Raw genomic sequence first — 22,610 nt, forward strand, 5'->3', positions numbered from 1 at the left:
CCTGCAGAAACCTGGTGGGGATGGGGAGAAACAAATTACGGAGAGGGGAGAGGGTGCAAGACAAGAAAGGAGGTAGTGGAAGACAGAGACAACCGTCCTGTCTGCATTGGCAATGTGATGTCTATGATCACCCACAGACTCAGCTTTACTGTGGGAGATTCAAATGATCTTGAACACCTTGATTTACATGGCATAAAGCTGAGCAAGGTATGATGCAGGGGTGCCAGAATAGAGGGAAGAGCAGCACCCAATGAAGCTGCAGATGAAAGCCTTGAAGGTGGAGTTCAGGTGTGCCAAATAAAGACTTTGCATGATTGGAGGACGCCCATTCGGCGACGAGCTTTGGAGGCCAACTTTGAAATGTGGTTTGCCCAAGAAGGCGCAATCTACATATGTTTCTACTGTGCTCCTGCACAGTATAAACAAATTCACACTCCCAGGTCTTTTCATGTCACGTGCGAACAGCCATCTTTGGCTATGAAGAGCAACCATTATTTGGGTTCGATGCCAGGCAGGATCAGACTTGACTAAAATTACGGTTGAAGACATGGCTCGGATGGATGTTGCATCTTGGAGCACGCCATCCTTCATGGATGTAAGTTGTTTAAGACCTCAAGGTTTCTTTGGAAATGAATAGGTCTTTGAATGGAATTATTCTCCTCGATATTTAACTTGAGTGGTATTATTCTGCTTAATTATGGTTTATATTTCTGGTGATTAAAGAATATATCAAACATAAAAAGGGTCTTTAAGCCAGCTGGCCTCTCTGTAATCATCCATATGGATGGAAAATAACCAATAGTGGCAAATTTGAATAAGTGTAGGCTACAATCAAAGGAATGTTTTGTGCAAATTCGATTAAATTTAGTGATTTTTTTTTTTAAACTGAAAGCTAGCAAAGATCAAATTTGCTGGCACCTTAGATGATGCATCAGAGAAAAACTGCAAATAATGCGTTCGAAACAAGTCTTGGTTGCACGGACTCTTTCTTTTTTCCTCATCAATTGAACAAAACCAGCAAATAAGCATCTGAGTATCTTTAATGAACACTTTTATAGAACAGACTCGCAAAAGTTAGCAAAGGCTTCATGAGCAGTGATTTGTAATTTTTGGGTGAGGACATTAAGCTGATTATGGACAACTTACTCCTTAACAACAATTGATGTCTATGTGCTTAACAATTTTAAATTTACATACTCTACAATGCTGTAGTATGAAAACGTTTGTTTTTTTATTTTTCTAAACAGAAACGTCCACTTAATATGGGATTACTGGTGGAGGGGCAGAGGTCTCCCAGACCACATGAGCCATCTCAAGGCGTTTTTTTAATGGCAAGGTTTTAGAGGGTAGTTGTTTACCAATCAGCACGCATCTCTTTCGAATTATCCATGGAACCACGCAGCAAATCGATCACTGCCAAGTTGTTTTGTTGCAGATAACCAAGCGGTATGGGCTCATCGTCTGAGATGGACGATGACGTGTCCAACGGGATGATGCGCCCCACGGAACAGTGTTCTTACAAAGTGACAGAGAGGTATTTCAAAGATGAAACAAATATTACAAATAAATAAAAAATATAAAAGTTTCTTCAATATATTTCAAGTAGGAAATAATAAAAATCTGAAATGAAAATATCTATTGGCCTACAACATAATGTTATCCTTTGGATGTGTGGAAGGGTCTGAAAAAAAAAAGTCCAAAAAACAATGAAGCATTCAAATATTGAAATCAACTTGATTAAAAAATAATGGAAAGGATATTATATACAGTGCATAGTTGAAGGAACATGAAATATAAAGGTGAGGTGTGTATAATCACACAGGCATTTGCAGTTAAGGAACAATGACAGGGAAAGACCCTCTGTTGATTTTCAGGAGTAATCGGCGGAGTCCATTCAATCGCAGGGTACAGCATGTCCTTCGCTCAAAATGTTGTACATTTCGTCATTACAATAAGTATAGCGTTTGGGAATGCGTTTTTTCGTGCTGGAATACCAAACAGCTATCACACCTTGAATAGGTAGGTGCAAAAGGCACATTTTTGCGTTTGTATAGTACATCGGAAGATCTATCGACTTCCTTTTGCCGGAACATGCAGAGAACATGCGTTTCAGTAAAAAGGCAATTTGACCAGAAACAAATCTATGAACTGGAAAGAGTTCATACAAGAAAGAATAACAAATAACTGACAATGGACTTCCGGTGAAATTGCTGTGAAGAGCGAATGGGAACCACCTGTTTATGTTATTACGTATGCAAATAAAGTGGAGTTTCCAGCCTCCTCCTCCTAGCAGCCATTCACTGTGTACCGTATATACAGTACTGATCCTGCCCTAGCTCTACTTATTCACATCTATTCCCGACCTTCCATTCTCTTCCACTCTTCTCACACTGATCCCCAGCCCTCCCACATTCCTTCCTTTGTCTTCCTTTTCTCAAATATAATTGTCTTAATCTAGCACCTGTGCATATGTAATAAATAGATGGCGTGATGCAGCATAAAACAGTAACATCACATGCAATCAAAACAATATGTGTAATAATAATACACATATGAGAGTACGTACGAATGGACACGTATACAGTGTGCACACCGAATTTAAACGTGTATGCAGGTGCACATGCATATTCTATCAGTTATATTTTTACCTGCGAGTTTAAAACAACAAGAGGAATAAATTAACATACAATAAGGACAAAATAATACGTATTCAAAGTTAAAATATATTTTGCTGACCAGATAAATCGAGTCAACTAGGAAACGCCCATAAAGGTGTCTTCTATAGATATTGCCCCATGGAATTGTGGGTAATGTTCCTCTCAGGCCAGTCTTGGGGCCCCTTCGCTTGATCGAACGAGTGAGGAGCTCGTGCAAGCCAGCATGAAGATGAGTGCCAAGAATGAAAACTTAATAAGCAAACAAATACCAAGTTTGGAAGGAATGTTCCCCCGCACATTGTTTGAAATATCTTCTCGTACTTTTGTTCCTCAAATTATTTACATCTTACTCGCTCTTTGATCCTTGGCTCGTGATTAGAATCAAGGAAACGGTTGATGATGACGTTGCGATGTACCATCATGGCCGTGATAATCATGAAGATATTCGGAAGGACGTGAGTGTACGTTCTTTGTAACAGTCAATACCAAACCAAAGGAAATCCCATTATACCTCTGTCTGGATGCTTGTCATGCTAGCAGTCACTGGCCGGAGTTCCAGCGTGCTTGGCGCACCGCTATCTATGTCACCCTTGCAAACATCGGATTTTCTTGGCACCACGTCCCTCACGTCGTCCTTGGATGAGTTGTCTTCATCGGAAGGACATTTGGGTGCCGTGGCCTGGCTTTCCATCTCGAGGCGGTAGAAATAGTTGAAATTGGAGACGATGACGGGTACGGGAAGCGCCACCGTCAGTACACCCGCAATGGCGCAGAGAGACCCCACAACTCGACCTCCTAAAGTCTCAGGCGCCATGTCTCCATATCCTACAGTAGTCATAGTGACCACAGCCCACCAGAAGGCATGTGGAATGCTGCGGAACTTGGTATCAAGGTCGTCGGCCTCGGCATAGTATACAGCACTTGAGAAGATGATCACTCCAATGAAAAGGAAGAACATCAGCAGACCCAGCTCACGCATACTCGCACTCAGGGTCTGTCCAAGGATCCGGAGACCCTTGGAATGGCGGGAGAGCTTGAATATCCTGAAGACTCGGACCAGACGGATCACGCGCAGGATGGCGAGGGACATTGTATGCTGCTCCAGGTTCTCAGAATTCTTTGTGAAAGGAGTGATGAGGAATGGAAGAATGGCCACAATGTCAATGAGGTTCATGGGATTCTTCAAGAACCCAGGCTTACTCGGGCATGCGAAGAAGCGCACAAGGAGCTCAAAGGCGAACCAGATGATGCAAATGGTCTCAATGATGAAGTACGGGTATATTGACTCTTCGGCTGAGCCGGGGACCGCAGTGCTGTTGATAATTTTCTCCGACTCCTTGGTGACTCCACGCTGGGCTTCTGGAATGGTCTCCAGGCAGAAAATGACCACGGATGTCAGGATGATAAATATCGAAATGATGGCAAGTGTTCGTGCCATGCATGAACTCTCTGGGTACTCAAACAGAAGCCACACCTGCCTCTGGATGTCGTTTGTGGGTAATGGTCTTTCCTTTTCCAGTCCATGCCCCTCGTCTTCCCTCAATTTGGTGACAACAGCCTCACTGAGTTCATAAAATTTCAACTCCTCTGCGAAAATGTTGAAAGGCACGTATGATGGTCGCACCAGAGTACCACCTGATTGGTAGTAGTACAAGATGGCACCAAAGCTGTCGCGGTTACGATCGAAGAAGTACTCGTTGCGCAGAGGGTCGAAATACCGCGCTCGACGCTCTGGGTCTCCAAGCAGCGAGTCCGGAACTTGCGCGAGGGTCTTCAACTGGGTCTCGAACCTCAGGCCGGAGACGTTGATCACGACCCGCTCGGTCAATGCTCCCGCACCCTCTTCTTCTGCCGCGGCCCTGGGGAAGCCGCAGGTAAAGAGGGTGTAGCTACTCAGGGTGGAGTTCGGTGGAGGAGTCAGCTGTTCGCTTGGTTCGCACGAACCTGGACGCAACATCGCGAGGAGCGACAGACACGCGCCGCGCGATCCCATTGAGTCTGCGGTGCAAAGCCCCCTGCGCATCAGTATGTCTGCCTGTTTGTACCACTGACAGTCCCTCTTTGTCTGATCTATATCTATAGTTTTCTGTGCCCAGCTAAAATATTAAGAATGCTCCCGTGCACTTGTCGACTCCATCTATTCATTTTTTCCCCCTTCTATTATCCAAGTATAATTGAAACACCTAACTGGTGTATTTATCTTTCGATTGTCTATCCACCTCTCCGTAAACCTGAGAGTGAAATGCGCCAACAAGACCGAGGGGTGTCTTTTTACTTGCCACGCCCACCGTGTCCCCCCAGTTTGTGACGTCTCTTGCCTTTTAAGGAGACAGGCGCAGGGATGCCCGTGCTTGGAGTTTTTCCTGCCTTGACGACATATATATATATATATATATATATATATATATATATATATATATATATATATATATATATATATATATATATATATATATATATATATATATATATATATATATATATTACGTACGAACAAAAATGTTGGAAAACTTTCTCTCTACCTCCTCATTGGTGTTGAACACAAGATTGAGGAAACGTTGAAACTCCCCCCAAAAACATAGACAAAGATCCCAAAACCCAATAATTCACCATCAACCCCTTTCCGCTCGCTTTCACTCATTCATTCCTCTTTCCCGCCTGTGGAACCAACTTCAACATTCTCTTCAATCCAATTCTTCCCTCCAGGTCTTCAAGACGGCTGTTCACCACCTGCACATCCCCTCATCCAAAACCATGAACTCTTCTACCCCCATTAACCCTGCCCAAGCTAACCCCTTTCCAACTTTCCTGTTTTCCTTCCTGGGAGTTTGCTTCTGCATCCATCATGTTTACCCTATATGTCCTTCTCCACCCATTATTCTTCGTCAAACCCCTTATTTCTCAAAGTCTCACTCTATTTTGTTCCTGAGCCATGCTGTTGAATGCCCCCACCCCCTCTTTCTACTGTTCCTTTTGTTCTGTTACATCCTGATCCGTTGTCTGTTCTAGCTCCTCCATGAGCCTCAACTTTGTAACTGTTCCTCCATAAATATTTTGGTTCAATAAATCATTATCTTTTATTTATTTAGTTCTATCTGTTTCTATGTTGTTCTGAAGAAGTTGTACATTCTGAAGGTGTAGGGCTGGCAGGATAGCCTGCAGGTATGGTCACCCACTTTTGAGCTCTCTCACCTGTGTATGAATCTGGACCCAGCTCTGAACTGTCGTCCTGGTACTTCACATGCAGGGCGATATTTAATAAGGTTAAGTCAGAGAGAGGACTCATCTGCCATCACTAAGAGCACGGGCGTACGTTCTCATTCCGCGGGTATCTTTCAAGAAGAGTAGGCAAATTGTCGCCGGCAGCCAGAAAAAAAATTAAATTCTTAATCCTTGCCCCCTTCAGTCGAACATGTTAGGCCAGGACGTCACTTATTGTTACATTTTAAAAATAACGAAGTTAATGACACAGATGTGTGAAATATTAAATAATTAATTAAAGCACAACGATGTGTTGGATGCACTCACTGTATATACGTCATTTTGTCATGTCAAACTCAGTAACACCTTGTGTGTTCCTACCAAATGGCCACTGAAAAGCAACCAACAAACCTATAGCAAACACCTCCACATGCAATAAAACAGGCCTGACTCGTTTTCTTGCTGTGCATCTTTGGTGACGCTATCATATAACAGAGGAAGCGTTCTGGAGCGCTTGCTTTTATATAATTATAAATTTGACTGATAAATAACGTGGGCCAGGTGATGGAAACGCAGGGTCGTCCTTTCCAGATATATTCGGCAGGGTTAAGTAATTGATTCACTCTGTCTGTCTACTAACATCAGTCTATAATAATCGAAGAAGTACTGAATTTCAATTGAATATTCTGAACACCATGGAACATGAATCGGAATATGAATAGGAACACGAACCTGCAGTTTAGCAGTACTTCGTTTCTGAATTTGGCAAATTGTACTGAATATTGTCCTGAGTGCGTATGCACACAGAGGTGCAAGGTAATTGTTTCAGTCTGTCTGTCTGTCTGTCTGTCTGTCTGTCTGTCTGTCTGTCTGTCTGTCTGTCTAGCAGTCAAACAAAATTGAAAATCATTGCAAACTGAAAACGTACTGTTTTTAGCAACGTCATAAAGGACAAAAACAACAGACAAGAATAACTTATTTATCTTGTTAAATAAGATGGTGTAAAAAATGGTGCATCAACAGTGGTAAGCTTTCAAAAATAATTAAGAAGTTTGTTTTGTGTGTTTTTTCTCCAGCCTTTAAAACTTTTACTTCATTTCAATTGAATTATATACTTGAAAACTTCAGAACACTAATCGCCTGGTTAGCACTTCCAAAAACCTCCAGTTTGGTGGTACAGTAGTTGAAGAAAATAGTTGCGGGCCGGGTATCGGCTGCGAGCACGACCGCTAGGTGGAGCAGTAGGGTCGACTCTACCGAACACCAGGAATCTAGATCGTACCTTTTGGAAAACTCCGAGGGTACAGGTACCTTACCGGACCGTGAATCGTCAATAATTCCACTACGTGGTACATGGTTATTTGCCAAACTTCAAAATACCTAGACCCACGTGGCGAGCTACCGAGTATTCACACCCTCGACGGCACTCGAACGGGACGAGCCGTATGCACGCTCGACCCGTGCGTGACGCGAGCGGACGGTCACCGAGCTTCCGTCGGTCCCAAATGCACACCACTACGGCAACAACGGCCTTCGTTAAACCAATAAAAGAAACACAAAAACGAGCTGATACATTTAACACATGGATTTATTTATAATGGGGGGGAAGGGAGGAGCACGCAAGGAGCAGAGTTATCCGTCTATAAGGAAATACAATGTATAACGAGCAAGCACTAAACAATTTACTACGTAAAGACGGGCCCACCGACACACACACACACACACACACACACACACACACACACACACACACACACACACACACACACACACACACACACACACACACGCAGATACCCAGAAGGACATGGACCTGTCCACCTCGTGTGGTTTGGCTAACATGAGCGAACCAGGCCAGCATCGAGATGCGGTCCGAAGAACCAGGCGCCAGCGACGGGACGAGCAGAGCCCAGAACACACGCTCGAGGAAACGGCCCGAAGAACCAGCCGCCAGCGAGAGCGATCAAAGTCCAGAGCTCCGCTCAGCGCTCGTCCCGACAACCCAAAACTCTCCTCTTTTTCCAGCCAATCCACCGCAGTTATCCTCGGCTCTCCTTTCCTTTCTTTCTCTCCCGCGCCGTCCGTTCAGGCATGGCCCTCTGTCATTGGCTGCCCGACGGCAATCTCGCTCGCACCCCTCCGATTGGCTGAGAGGGGCGCCATGCCCGTATTTGGAGCGAAATCCAAGATGCCAATTCCCCATACATTAGACTCCGCCCGCGTACGTGCCGACACGCACGTAGGCCATGGCGTCGGTGTGAGGAAGCGAGGTGAAGGTGAGGGTGATGCTGCTGTTGTTGAAGTTATAATTTATTTAAAATAAAAGACAACCATGACTATCAAAAGAACTCCGCAGCGCATGAACATTTAATTACCCATTAAACAAGGGAAAGGGAGCTATCTATCCACATTTACTTATCGAAATAACTGAGCTATAGGACCTGTATGTTGAGTGCTCATGGCTTCCAAATTCGTAACAATATTACCGTTTTGACCAATCAAGTTTACCACTCGTGCTCTCATCATTGGGAAATATAGAGATTCACACAAAATTAGAGCTCGTCGAAAATATAGATTGTGCTCAGAAATGCAAAGCAATAGTTGAAAAGATGCTAACCATGTCCTTTTCCACAAGACTGCATGGGGTAAGGTGTTCTATCAACGCTCTCGTTTTAATTAAATGTTATCCTTTATTGAGTTCATTAATAGAGACTATCTATCATGTTGTATAGTTCTGATATTTCCCTGTCTCCTACAAATTCCCTCAAGGTGGGTCCACACCTGAGCGATCAGTTGCGCACCTAAATCACTGTCAAAATTGCATGCAACTGCTTTGTCTATGTCTGTCTGAGCAAGAAGTTGTGTTACAAGAGATTCAGATTAGGGTGCGGATACCTCGCCTCCAGACAGCATCGCTCCAGTCACCTTGTGTATTAAAAAACGTAATGAAGCTGTGTATGTATGAAGCCTTCTAACTCATTGGATGGAGACTTGACTTGACTCCACCCACAATAATTATCAGGAAGAAAATCATATGTCCACCATGTTGGTTTTTTGGTGAGCTGAAGATGTCTTTGGAAGTCTCATATTCACAATTTGCACTATTCGAGCTATCTAACCACAATGTAAATTAAATATCATCACATTCATGGGGGGCCAATTACAGGTCTTCGTGAACGTTGGGTCTTGCCTGTAGATGCTGAACAGTTATAATCTCCTTTGGAGGCGTTATTTACAAGGCTAAGCCTGGTGGTCCAAATTACTTGAAGGCAAATAGGACGAGGAAGGTGGCACTTATTGGTTTATCAAGTAATCAATAACTTTTATAAACAGTAAAGTCAGTGTGTGTCAGTGTGTCTCCTCCATAACTCCAAAGCTGTAAAACCGAGCAGCCTGCAACTTCGCATGCAGACTAAGAAAACGCCAAGGAAATGTAAGAAATTAAAATTGGGTGTTTGGGTTGAATAAAACACCCCTTTTGATGATAATTAACAACCTTATTTAATTATGTCCTTCATCAAGCGATCCTCAGCCACCTCTCTGTCTGGAGTCTTTAGGCATTTCCTGGGTAACCTCGCTGGGGTCTGAAGCCGCCATGTTTTTTTGGCCAGCTCAACCATGATTTGACTTGGAACAGGCCACAACGATTTCTTCAAGATAAAGTTTTTTTCTTCACTTTCCTCACTCATATTATTGAATACCCATTCCTCATAGCTACGAATCACTGGATATATTGCAATGTTTATAAATCCCTGAAGACGCCAGCGTTCGTGGATTTATATAATTTGCTTATTTGAATAACTAACTGAATCTTTTAAACTAAGGATTATTACAAAAATGTAAGCTCCAGATTTGAAAATATCAGCAGTTCCGACTCCCCCCAAAAATGTTGATTTGTCCAATTCAGACATTGCACGGACGTTTCCGGGTATATAGTTGTATCGATGGCAAATGGTAATCATTTGCCAAGCCAGGTGTTCCGTTGGAGTGCTTGAGTGCTTAATTCACTTACTGAGCTGTTCAGTACAGCTTGTGTCCTGATCGGGATGTACAGTCGACAGGTGTGGTGTGGATGTACAGTCGACAGTTACTACAAGGTAGAGGAACGTATACAGCACACACAGATGTGGTACGTGTGGGTAAATTTGGATCTGTATGGACTTTCCGTGAGTGTGTGGACATGCCATTCCTGTTACGGGTGCCATGGTGGCAAAATTTCATCCCGTATCTTACAGAGGCTCTTTCAGGTTTTCCTTTGTCCTCACGACTGTTTCTAAAGGAATTGGTTATTATTGGATTTACTTTGCAAAGGTTAAATGGTTTCTATTTGTGAGTTTCAAAGCAAAATATATTTTGATAATGTCTGATTTCTGAGCCGTTTGCCGTATTAACGCCATTTCTAAATTACCGAGCCAATTTTTTTCCATCCGTCACACGCAGCTGTTTATAAATAATAATGTTTATGAACATCTCCTTGAACCATCTATATAAGTGTAGTGTTGTGTTTCGGTGAAAGCTACTCAAGGTTTCTGGGTTGCATACAGTACGTACAGTATAGTCCGTGGGCTTATGTAACATTTTTGGATTTGTAATTTTTTTGGGGGTAGATTCGTGGCACCCATGTCTAAACACATCTAGAAACTTCACTGGTTTAGAAAAAAAAGGGTGCCAGTTTTTCCATTAACATTTAGGGCCTCCATTTTGAATTTCAAAATGGTCACCGACGAAAATCTTCTTTTAAAAATAATATTGCAAATTAACCATAACTATTCATTCAAATGTCATACAATACTTATTTTATTTTATCTAAACTCATATAAAGGGGACAAAGATTCATTAGAAGCAAACTAAGAGCACTAGAAATACTCTAAGTATTGGAAAAAATTTAAGATGGCCACCTGATTTCAGGGGTTTTCTATGTAAAATGCCATTACTTTTGAACCAATAGACATAAGAAGATGTTTTTGAAACCTGAGCAACCTGAGAAAGAACAATCAGTTGCTTTTTGTCTTGGTTTCGCCACCCCAAGGTCAAAGGGTCAAGAAAAGTTGGGTTCAATACCATATCCTGGCGCCAGATATTACACTGGACATGGGCATGGCGTATATGTTCAATCCATGCTCCCTGAGTCGGTGGCAGTTTGTCAACTCCTTGTTCATCTGTGAGTTGCTTGAACAAAAACCATCTCAGCATCTTTGCTTGCCCAAAGTAGACTCCAACTGGAGAGAAAAGAGAGCAAAGAAACTCTTCACAACCACGAAGAACTTCTTCAGATGGCTCATCCCCTTCGCCAAGGTCAGCTAGTGCTCTCAGAATGGTGGGGCTTGCCTTCAGGAAAGTTGTAAAGCACCCCTTCTATCCCTTCCCTTGGATATGTACTGTCGTATGACAGCTTGTGAGAGCATGCCAGTTGATCAAAGCTGCTGATTTCTCTGGGCCAAGCTTGTCATATATAGGCTGCAGGAAGACTTTCCGTCGTCTTTCGCTTGTGCCCATGATTAGTGCAGAATGGTTGCCAAGTAGTGGTGTTCTTCATAGAGCCAAAAGTAGCACATCAGTGTCTTGTGAATATATGTGGACATTCATTCCATTGCTCGCAACTTCTACAGCATGATAATTATAAGTGTCTGCCTCTTCCTGTGTGCTGACACCGGTCATTGTTTCAACTTCATAATTCGTCATGACCTCTTTCCGTGTTGCAGTCATAACCTTGACGGTACTGTAGTGGATGAGTTGATGGGAAAGGTAGAGAGTTAGTGAATCCTTTGTGCTGCTGCTGGCGAGAAACATCTTGTTGTCTTTGATGCCTGTTGAGTCTTGAACAATGTAGGATTTAGTTCCCTTCAGCTTGCCTTTCTGCCGCTCTCTAATCTACTCCTTCAGTGATGCATTCTTGGTGTAATTATCAAATATAACTCGCACTTGACAATATCCATGAGCCTTTGAGTCAATGAGTGTAACAAAGGATGTTGCAAGTTCTTTTGCAAGTCTTGAAAATTTTGACTGCCATTAATTCCTGTACCACTCCCATTCCATCAACTACAAGACATGTCTCAGATCCCTCTTCAAACTCGGCAGGTTGTGTAGAAGCTTGAGCTGTGTCATTGGCCACCAGATCTTCCAGAAGCTTTATCACTGTGCTCTTGTCTGTAGTGGGATGAATAGATCCATCTGGTGCCATGAGAATTTTGTTGGTGTAGGCAAACTCATGCATGCCAATAACTTCTTCCAGATTAACACTTTCTTCCAGATTGACACTTTCTCGAGATGACCGGGTAATAACCAACAGTCTGGCAAAGAGTGATGTGGTTGCCTTCAAGGTCAACACCTCAGATCCTATGTTCAATTTAATGTCTTTTGCAGCAGACACCCATGTTTTCTGCTTCACTTTGGTCATCTTGTCCCACAAATTGACATGCCCAATGATGCGGTCTTCCACAAACTTTTTGTAAGCTTCCAAGCCAGTCTCCTCTGTTGCTAGGATACTTTGTTGAACTTCATCAGGAATGATCTCCTTTGACATGAGTTTGAACATGCAGCCTTTAGAGTCTAAGTTCTCACTTTGGAATAAGTTGCACGGTGCTAACACTGCCTTCAGCTGAGCAATGGAGCGTTCTTGGTGAGTAATTTTTGTTCTGTTCTCTGTTGCTGACTCTTTCTTTGGCTTGTATGTTACTTGCACCAGTTAATGGTATGGCAATTTTTGGAATATTTAATGTCCCTTGAACGAAAGTCGCCATCAGTTATGATGTTTGCCAGGTTTACTTTCCATTGTTCATTCCCACGAACATCAACTGTTTTTGATTGACACTCCAATATCGACACTTCGACAAGTAATAAGGCGTTCTGTCTTACCACCACAAATCTTCTCGTTTTGACAGAAGAAGCAGTGTTCCTTTTGGAATGGAGGGTAATGAGATCTTGTTAGTGTGCTGGTAGATGCTTGCTTTGGGGTGTGAGATGTTTGTGATGCGGGAGGGCGACCACCGACTTTGCTGTATGACAATACACTTGATTCTTGAGATAAAACTGCTTTGTCATATCTAGCTTTGTCTCTTTCAATGTGTTGCTTGTGCGTTGCTTTACCATGACATGATTTGTGCCACACTGCATGTTGGTTGTTCAGTTCTTTTCCAGATATGCCACTCAGTTGTTGATGCAAACGAACATACTCAGGGTTTTGATATTGAGCCCTCTTGCTTATACAGTCCAACAATGATTGGTATGATTCCAGTTCTGGTAGTTGCAGATGCTCCAGTTGATGAACACCTTTAATGTCAGTGAACTTGTCTCCTTGACACAACAAGCAGATTCGAAAGTCAATGGAAGGTTCAGTTGCACGCTTCTTACATGATGGTTCTCCACAGGACGCCATGGTTCATCTGGAATCATAACCATAAGTGAAATTAACAAGTTGCCATAAATTTCAATGCCTTAAGTATTTTATAAGATGGGATGTCCACTATGCATTTTTGGTCTTCTGAAATAAAGCAGTAAGTCATTTGGTTCACAGTGGATATGCATCATATTGCAAGCAGAAAATATTCGTCAGATACCAGTAATGTGTCACATTCATACCAATATTTCTTGACATTAACATCAAACCTGTTGGTATCCATGCAAACAGAGTTCAGATGAACAGTTGTCTCAACTAAAATGCATTTGGTACCCAAACTCTATTTGCACACACTTTGAATTATATGTTCAAAATAACGTTAAATACTGAAAAATCATATATATATATATATATATATATATATATATATATATATATATATATATATATATATATATATATATATATATATATATATATATATATATATATATATATATATATATATAGTAAAAACGGCAGCCATTTTGAAATTCAAAATTGAGGCCCTAAAAGCTAATAGAAAAACTGGCACCCTTTTTTTTCTGAATCAGTGAAGTTTATTGATGTGTTTAAACACGGGTGCCAATAACACTGAACAACAAAATTTTTTTACTGGAGATGTGTAAAGTGATTTAGACTAATTTGGGTACGCTGATTTCAAAAATCATAACCGTTTTGCTGTATCACGTCAGGATTTTCAGTAACAGAAATATTCCCATTGCCTAGAAGTCAGGATTTCAATGAAATTTACAAAAATTCATTTATTCATTTATTTCATCATGAATGCTTCAAAATTATAGAAATTACAGAAAAACTCCACTAGAATGTAATTAAAAATGCTTTAGGCATTTGGCTTTGCGTTTGTGCTGCTCTGTGTCAGTTTCACGATGCAGGAACCAGCAGAAATCGCCCATCATGTTCGGGTTGTGCCGCCCTTGGTAACGCGTCTCCATGAGTGAAATCTCTTGGTGGAATCGCTCGCCGTGCTCGTCCGAGACTGATCGCAAGTTGTCAGGGAAGAAGTTCAGGTGCTGGTGTAGGAAATGGATTTTCAGGGACATCCTGGAGCCAAGTTTCCTGAAGGACTCCAGCAGCTGCTGCACTATTTCTTCATAGTTGTCCGCGCGCTCGTTCCCCAAGAAGTTGTCCGTCACAGCTTTGAAGCTCCTCCACGCTGCCAGCTCTTTGGGGTTTAGAGTTGTCGGAAAAGTTTCGTCCTTCATAATCTGTCGGATTTGCGGTCCAACAAAGACACCAGCCTTGATCTTGGCCTCCGACAAGGTGTTGCCAAACTTTTCCTTGAGGTATAAAAACCCACGCCCATTCAGATCCATTGCCCGTACAAAACTTTTCATCAAGCCGAGCTTTATGTGGAGTGGTGGAAGGAAAACCTTGGCTGGGTCGACAAGGGCGACATGCTTCACGTTGTGTCGACCAAGTACATGCTCTTTTCGCTCTTCCCAATCTTTCTTCGTCCAGTGATTCTTGTCGTCTCTGCTATCCCAGAGACAAAGGAAGCACATGTATTTCGTGTAGCCTGACTGCAGCCCTAACAACAGCGCCACCACTTTCAAGTCTCTGCAGATGTGCCAGTTGAAGTCATTGTACTTGATGGAATCAAGCAGCTGCCGCATAGTCTCATAGGTCTCTGTCATGCCGAACGCGTGAGCCAGTGGGACTGATGGTTTCTCGTTGCCATTGTGGAGCAAAACAGCCTTCAAGCTGTTCTTCCCCGAGTCGATGAAGAGGCGCCAGTCTGCAGGATCGTGATCACACCCAAGTTCTTTCAACAGACCGTTGATGTCACTGCAGAATGTCATCGTGTCTTCCATCTCAAAGAACTCAGCCATGTCTCTGTGACGTGCTCTGAACAAGGATATCTTGGTGTTAGGTTCAAGTAGATTCCACTGCTGCAGCCTTGATCCAAGCAGCTCTGCCTTCGCCTTTGACAGCGAGAGATCTCTTACAAGATCATTTAAGTCTCCCTGGTTCAGAAGGTGTGATTCTTGAGTGTCGGGTTCAAAAGGTTCATCATCACCATCCTCTTCACCACTGCTTACAGCTATGTTCTGATCAGCTGGAGGTGTTGGAACGGGGTTCTCGTCATCATGAGGCACAGGTTTACGAGCAGAGACGCAGTCAGCGTACTTGATGTGACCTTTATTCTTCTTGTTGAAGCCGGCGATGCTTGTGCAGCAGAAATAACAATCATCATGATGATTCTGCGGCTCACGCCATATCATGGGCACCACAAATGGCATGCTCGCGCGCTTGCCCACCAACCACTGAGTCAAGGTTGTGTGACAGCTTGTGCAGCAGATGTGTGGTGCCCAGCTCTGTTCTTGGTCTCCCACCTTACACCCGAAGTAGTGAAAGTAGGCGGCCTTCATTTTCACTGCTGTAGATATACTTCGCTGTTGATCTTTTTGGTATACCGACCACAGACATAACAGAAGTTGTCAGGATGATTGGTACAGGAACGCCTACTCATCTTTATCTGAAAGAAAGAAATATAACACAAGTTAACAACAATTGTACGAAATAGACATGTTAAAGACATATGTAAATTTCATTGAAATCCTGACTTCTAGGCAATGGGAATATTTCTGTTCCTGAAAATCCTGACGTGATACAGCAAAACGGTTATGATTTTTGAAATCAGCGTACCCAAATTAGTCTTAATCACTTTACACATCTCCAGTAAAAAATTTTTTTTGAAATTTGTTGTTCAGTGTAATCTACCCAAAATTTTGCTTTTTTTTACATAAGCCCACAGACTAGTAGTCGGTAATGACACTGACTCCAACCTGTCGATTCCCGAAATAGCAGCCAAGCACGTGTGTGTTTGTGTTTGTGTTTGTGTCGTTGATTTGTATCTACATATGCGGGTTTCAGAATGTGGAATGGAGCCCTCCCAGGGGGCTCAAAGCATCCACCTTCATTTCAGTAAGGGGTCACGATTCAAGGACCGAGCTGTGAAGTTTTCTGTTCTCAAAGTTTCGTGTCGAGGGCTCTCTTCAGGATCGTTTCTGAGCCCCGGACAGCTTCCAACTGTAGTTTGTTTGTTATAATATTCCCAGGGATGGTTTTAGCTCACCTGTAAAGTAGTTCTGGGGAGCTTATGTGATGGCACATCGTCCGTCAGTCTGTTCACAAATGCAACTTCTCAGAAACTACACGTACGATTTCAATGAAATTTTATCACAACCTTCATCACCTGTGATGGCATTAATAAAATATACCATCAGAGATGGAGAATCCCCTGCCATTGAATGAAAAAGGTCATACATATTCCAGATAATGAGGGAGGTGAAATGGAAACAAGACACCATTTGGTCATCATCTCGAAAAAGTTCCCCAGGGGTGAGGAACGTAGTAACCAAAAATAATTGAAATCAGATAAGCGCTTTTCCATTTATTACAAAATACATTTTTTTCAAGATGGCCGCCCCAGTCGGCCATCTTGGATCCGGCCACGTCCAAAATCAATAGGATTCTTCCTTTTCAGGTGGTACATGTGTGACCCAAATTTCAAATCGATACGGCGAACAGTTTATGAGTTATCGCACTCACAGCTATAAATGTTGACGCCCGGACGGACGGACGGACAGCCGGATGGACAGCTGGACGCCCTGGGTGACAACAATATCCGCCTTCCGCCACGCGGCAGGGAATAAAAAACGGGGTCTGAAGGGGTCTACAGAGGGAATTTACAGGGAGGGGGTAGTGGGTTGCCCCCTCAAAGAGGTATTTGCTTTCTTCTCAAACGATACACAATTCCGATGAAACTTCACAATAACCTTCATCACCCATGACGTACCAAAGTTTGTTCATGACATTAGAAAAATCTGGCTCGAAGGGGATATAAGAGCGGTTGCCCCCCAAAATATGTATTTCCTTTCTTCTCCAAAACTACACATACAATTCTGATGAAGCTTGACCACCATCTCCACCACCCGTGATGTACCAAAGTTTGTTCATGGGATTAAGAAACAACATCCACAGGTATTTAATAACGTCTCTATTATATATTTTGTGGGTCATCCATGCCTACCAGTGGTTGCCTGATTATCTTATCCAGCCACGACCAGGTGAGTGCCCAGGGGTATTGCCCCTATGTTTAATATCTCTGTGAGGTTTTGTCATCATTCCTGTAGGTCCGGCTATCACTGGTACAACTTTGGCATTCTTCAGCTTCCAGGATCTAATAAACTTCATTCTTGACGTCTTGGTGTTTGGTTATTTTCTTGATTTCTGCATCATTTTGTTCAAAATCACTGCGATTAACACCTCAATAAGCAATGCCTTCTCTTTTTTGTACCTATGTATGATATCTGGTCGCAACGCTTTGTTTTCGATGTTCATGCTCGATGGGATAAATAGGTCATAGGTGAGCAGTAGGTACTTCCATGTTTTCAGTGATTACTTTCAGTTCATGTTCCCACAAATTTTCTGGAACTGGGACATCAAAGTTTTTGTAGGTAAGCCAGCAGACTACTTTACAAACTCTGTTGTGTCATTGTGTGTACAGCTGTTCTGATATGAGTGTGTGTGTGTGTGTGTGTGTGTGTGTGTGTGTGTGTGTGTGTGTGTGTGTGTGTGTGTGTGTGTGTGTGTGTGTGTGTGTGTGTGTGTGTGTGTGTGTGTGTGTGTGTGTGGTCATTAAGCATAATATCATTCCCTTTACTGAACCCACCTCCATCCCTCACCTTTCTCTCTTCCTTTTTTTCATACTCCCTCGCTCTCTCTCACCCCCTCCTCACATCCCTCCCTCCCATGGTACAGCAATGCTGGGTGAGGCATAGTTCTCCCCACCTCTGCCCCCCTCTTCTTCGTTCTTCCCCCCTTCCTAGCTTCCCCTCCCTCTCTCCACTCTTCCTCTCTCTCCCTCTTCTCTCAACCCCCCATCAGTGAACCAGTGGGTTGTGTATATATATATATATATATTGTTACGGATTTCAGAATCTGGTCTGATGAATGCATCCACACATCCAGGTCCTCAGACAGTTATTTCCTTAAATGCATGTTCAGATTAGCCCCATCCCCATGTCTAATGGGATCTTAAATACGATGCGTTGAGAATGGCAAAGGATAGATCCCCTCTCTTATGGGAAGCTTTTTTCTTTACGACAGACACGTTTACCCACATTTCTTTCATGAGCTCTGAAGCCCGCGCCCCATTCTTCCTCAGCAACAATCTTTCATGAGCTCCGACGCCCACCTTTTTTGAGAGCACATGGGTCGTCATGGTAACCGTGTGCCAGTGGGGCAGGGTGAGCTTGGGGCGGACTGCCCAGAGAAATAAAAACGAGCGAGAGGTACGTTCTGAGGAGAAAAACGGGAGAGAAAAAAATCGGGAGGTGAAAGAAAGCCAGGGAGGGAGAAGAGAACGAGAAGTAAGTTTGAGAAGCGAGCAAGAAGCGGGTGTCTGACCAGCGCCAACAACGAGACAGTTCATCCTTCCCAGTGCTTCGGCAAGCGAGCATGTGGTGCGTGTGTGGGTGTGAGCAGCGCCGCCAACAAGTGAGGCACGGGTCGGTCACCAACAACACCAGGGTCTAAACCCGTGACGGACAATCCCGGTGCCATCCAGCGACTGGCATTCAAGGCTGTTCGCGAGAGGGTGCACGGAGGGGCTGGGTGCTGGCGACGGACGTGACAAACACGCACACATTTCAGGACGTTTTCCCTTCACGGACGACTTTCTGGTGAGCAAGACGATTCTCCCCCTCCCCCCGAAAGATCGGCTGGGTACCCTTGTCTGTGTTTAGCTGTAAGTCAACACCCCCGATAAGCATCTGCTCTTTGTCTCTTTCTTGGCATTTTGATTGATTTTGCTTTGACATTCATTCTTTATTTACCTCACAAAATAAAAAGTTCTTTTTATTTATCTATTTTATTATTAATGGATTATTTGTCGATTTCCAACCTGTCCATGTTTGTCTTTTCCTTCCATTGATCAAGCATTGTCCGAACCACCAGTGTCCCATGTCCACCCTCTAATTTTTCCGTTTAACTGGAGGTCACGTGGTTTCCTGAGCGGAGAGCGCGCCTTCGGCAAAACACCAATCTTATCTTGTTTTAGATCTTAACTAGGGCGGCCGAGAGTTTAACCACTGGTATGTGCCGACTATTACAGGTCAATTAGTTTGGTAATTACTGCCCAGTCTATCTTGGTTCGGATAATGCTGGATCAATGGAAGGAAAGGACAAGCACGGAAGGGTTGGAACGTCAACAAAGGAATTTATTAATAAGGGAAAAATAAATATAAATAACTTTTTATTTCCGTGTGGTAAAAATAGGTAAATTCAAATCAATTAAAATGATCTCAAGCAAATAAAGAATTAATCAGGTCCTAATAGAAAAAGAGACAAAGAGCAGATGCTTATCACTATGTCTTACTTAACAATTAAACACGAGACAAGGGTACCCAGCAGATCATTCGGGGGGGGGGGGGGGAAGAGAAATCCGGTCTCACTCACCAAATAGAAGTCGTCGTACGTCAAATAAAACGTCCTGAAATGTGTGAGCGTGCCTTGTCCTTTGCCAGCACCCTGCCTTGCCGTGCACCTACTCGCAAACAGGCTTGAACGCCAATCGACGTCACTCCCAAGAATCAGGTACGCCAAGAGCAGGTCTCGAGCAGAACCAGCACTAACAATCCGAGCGTCACCCACCGTCAGGAGCCACCAGGAGCCATGACCGATGGACAGCTGTTAGGAGGTGTGAGAAGCTTAGGCGCTGGAGAAACTGTAAGGCTGCAAGGCCATCACCAACTGTCACCAGCTCCCCAACCGTCTGACTGGAACTGACAAAGCGACCGTCTGCCTGGAACTAACTGAAACAGCTATCTGACTGGAACTGAGGAAACGACCATCTGACTGGAAATGACGATAGTCGTTGCCCAGCTATCGCCAACTGACTCTCAAAGCTGTCAGAACCGCAACCAGCTATCACCAACTTACTGGAAAAAAACAAACCTCTCGTCCTCTTTACAGGTGGCCCGTCTCGGCAGAGCCTTAAGCAGACTACCAAAATCCACCCCGCCCATTGGTGCATCATTGCACGTGACAACCCGCCCGTCCCGCGATCATCCCTACGATCGATGCCACGTTTGTGGTGCTGGACGAATGGCAGGAAGCAGCCATTTGCCAGAATTACAGAACGATAATGTGAAGCGCTCATAAAACGTCAACAACAATTATTATCACCTCAATGTTCAGCCCGATACGAAAAAGAGCCAGTTAGTGTCCACAGAGATGCTGAACGGGGTGTCAAACGTTGATGGAAAAAGATGGGTGTCGAGCCTCCGTTGGGCTAACGGCTATCTCACATGCATGAATGTGTCTGTCGTAAAGAGAAAAAGGAGCTTTCCATAAGAGAGGGAATCAATTCTTTACCATTCTCAACGCATCATGTTTAGAACCCCACCAGACATGGGGACGGGTCTATCCTGGACATACATTTAGGGAAATAACTGTCTGAGGACCTAGATGTTTGTATGCATTCGGCGGATCGGATTCTGAAATCCGTAACAATATCTTCTTACACTAATAAAAGGCAATGTGTGTGTCTCCTCGATAACTCCAAAACTATAAAATGTGGCAGCCTCAACCTTTGCATGCACACTAAGAAAACTCCAAGGAAGTGCAAGAGCGAAAATTGGGTGTTTGGGTTAACGAAAACACCCCATTTGAAGATAATTAACAGCCTTATTTAATTATATCTTTCATCTGGCGATCCTTGGTCATCTCACTGTCTGGGGTCTTAAGGCGTTTCCTGGGTAACCTCGCTGGGGTCTGAAGCCGCCATGTTTTTTGGCCTGCTCAACCTTACCTTGACTTGAAACAGGCCGCAACGATTTCTTCATGATAAAGTTTATTTTTCACTTTCCTCACTCATATCGAATGCCTGTTCATCATCTTATCATCATATCATCCTCATCATATCGAATGCCTCCGGAGTTCATCAATGAATCTTATAACTAAGCCGATAAAGCAATTAACTTTAAGCAAGCAAGGCTATGCTCCCTCCGCCATATATACACAAGAAAATGCATAATTTCCAAATCATGAAATTGATCTTTTTCAACTGTTTGGTGAATTTTATTGAGTGAACAAATTAACCAGCTTCATTGAGCAACATGACTTAATGCATTCACTGCAAGAACTCACGCTCGCTCCCTCAGAGGGACTGCTGATCCATAGCGTCTGCCAGATCTGTGTCTATATTTTTGGATATTTCGCAATGTGCTCCACAGGAAATCCACGGAAATCTGGAAAAAACGGATGTTTTGAAGAAAAAGTTATCACGTTTGTGCAAATCGCGAACGATGCACCACGGGACGTGTGCACAGATGAGCAGGCAGAATTGCGGATTTTCTGCAAGGTTTATCTCACAGGCAATTAAACTTTGCGACATCTCCAGGGTTGTTCTGCATTAAGCTGCAACCCTTTTGTGGATAAAGTCATTTAATCATTTTATTTCATATCTGCTGTGTACGCGGTGAAATGGGACTTTAAAGTTAAAGCGATCTTCTGTGGTATGTAGCGACAGCCTGGACAACCATTCCTTATCAAATATTGTATTGGACTGATTGTATTAGTGCTTCAGCCACTTGCCAAGCACCCATTGTCAATCGCGCTACATCATTCTGAGCAAATCGTTCACTCTCTGCAGACAATTTTGCTGCGCCACGTCATTCAGAGCCAGTGGTTCATGCTCCATCACCTTGAGTGAGTGGTTCGTGCTCCACCACCCAGAGCGAGTGGTTCATGCCCCATCACCCTGAGGGAGTGGTTCGTGCCTCGTCACCCTGAGCGAGTGGTTCGTGCTCCATCACCCTGAGGAAGTGGTTCATGCCCAATCACCCTGAGTGAGTGGTTCATGCTCCGTCACCCTGAGTGAGTGGTTTGTGCTCCGTCACCCTGAGTGAGTGGTTTCATTGGCAAAATAATTTCCATCGGCAAAAACTTCGTGAGTGCTCATAAAAAGGGGAAATGTGAGGAGGAAGTGAAAAAAGGAGTGGGGCTTTGAGAAAGAAGGATAGCAGGGGCAGGGGCAGGGGCAGGGACAGGACCTTCGGCTCAGGATTTTGTGATTGTTGATTCAGCCTGTGAGGGCTCCTGGAGCAGCTGTGCAATCCCTGTGAGGCTACTTGTTGGAGGCATTGTCTGTGTTGAAGGGACTGTGCTGGAGGAAAGCCGTTCGGTGTATATGGTGTCATGTAGAACTGAGAGAGAGAAAGCAGAAACATTTGCTCCTCATCGAGTATCATATTGGCTAACCTGAGGCAATGTGCTACTTCATGGTGTTGCCAGAATTGCTCTGGTCCGTTGGGTCATGAACTTTGCAGGCACATCCAAAGAGTGAG

At 43.6% G+C, this 22,610-nt stretch overlaps 1 protein-coding gene across 1 annotated transcript; it reads right to left on the reverse strand.

Annotated features, from left to right (window-relative positions):
• Positions 1-1,030: 1,030 nt before the first annotated feature.
• LOC147029731 (potassium voltage-gated channel subfamily A member 2-like) lies at positions 1,031-4,883 on the reverse strand. Its single transcript, XM_085873006.1, has one exon. The coding sequence runs from the start codon at positions 4,678-4,680 to the stop codon at positions 3,163-3,165; it is 1,518 nt and encodes a 505-aa protein (XP_085729132.1). The 5' UTR covers positions 4,681-4,883; the 3' UTR covers positions 1,031-3,162.
• Between the last annotated feature and the right edge of the window lie 17,727 nt (positions 4,884-22,610).

The sequence above is a fragment of the Eptatretus burgeri genome, chromosome 3, assembly GCF_056783735.1.
Source record: "Eptatretus burgeri isolate ZD-2024b chromosome 3, Ebu_testis_v1, whole genome shotgun sequence".
In the NCBI taxonomy this organism is placed as follows: domain Eukaryota; kingdom Metazoa; phylum Chordata; class Myxini; order Myxiniformes; family Myxinidae; genus Eptatretus; species Eptatretus burgeri.

Coding starts and splice junctions, on each gene's coding strand:
- LOC147029731 (XM_085873006.1), bottom strand. CDS start 4,680: ATGCGCAGGGGGCTTTGCACCGCAGACTCAATGGGATCGCGCGGCGCG.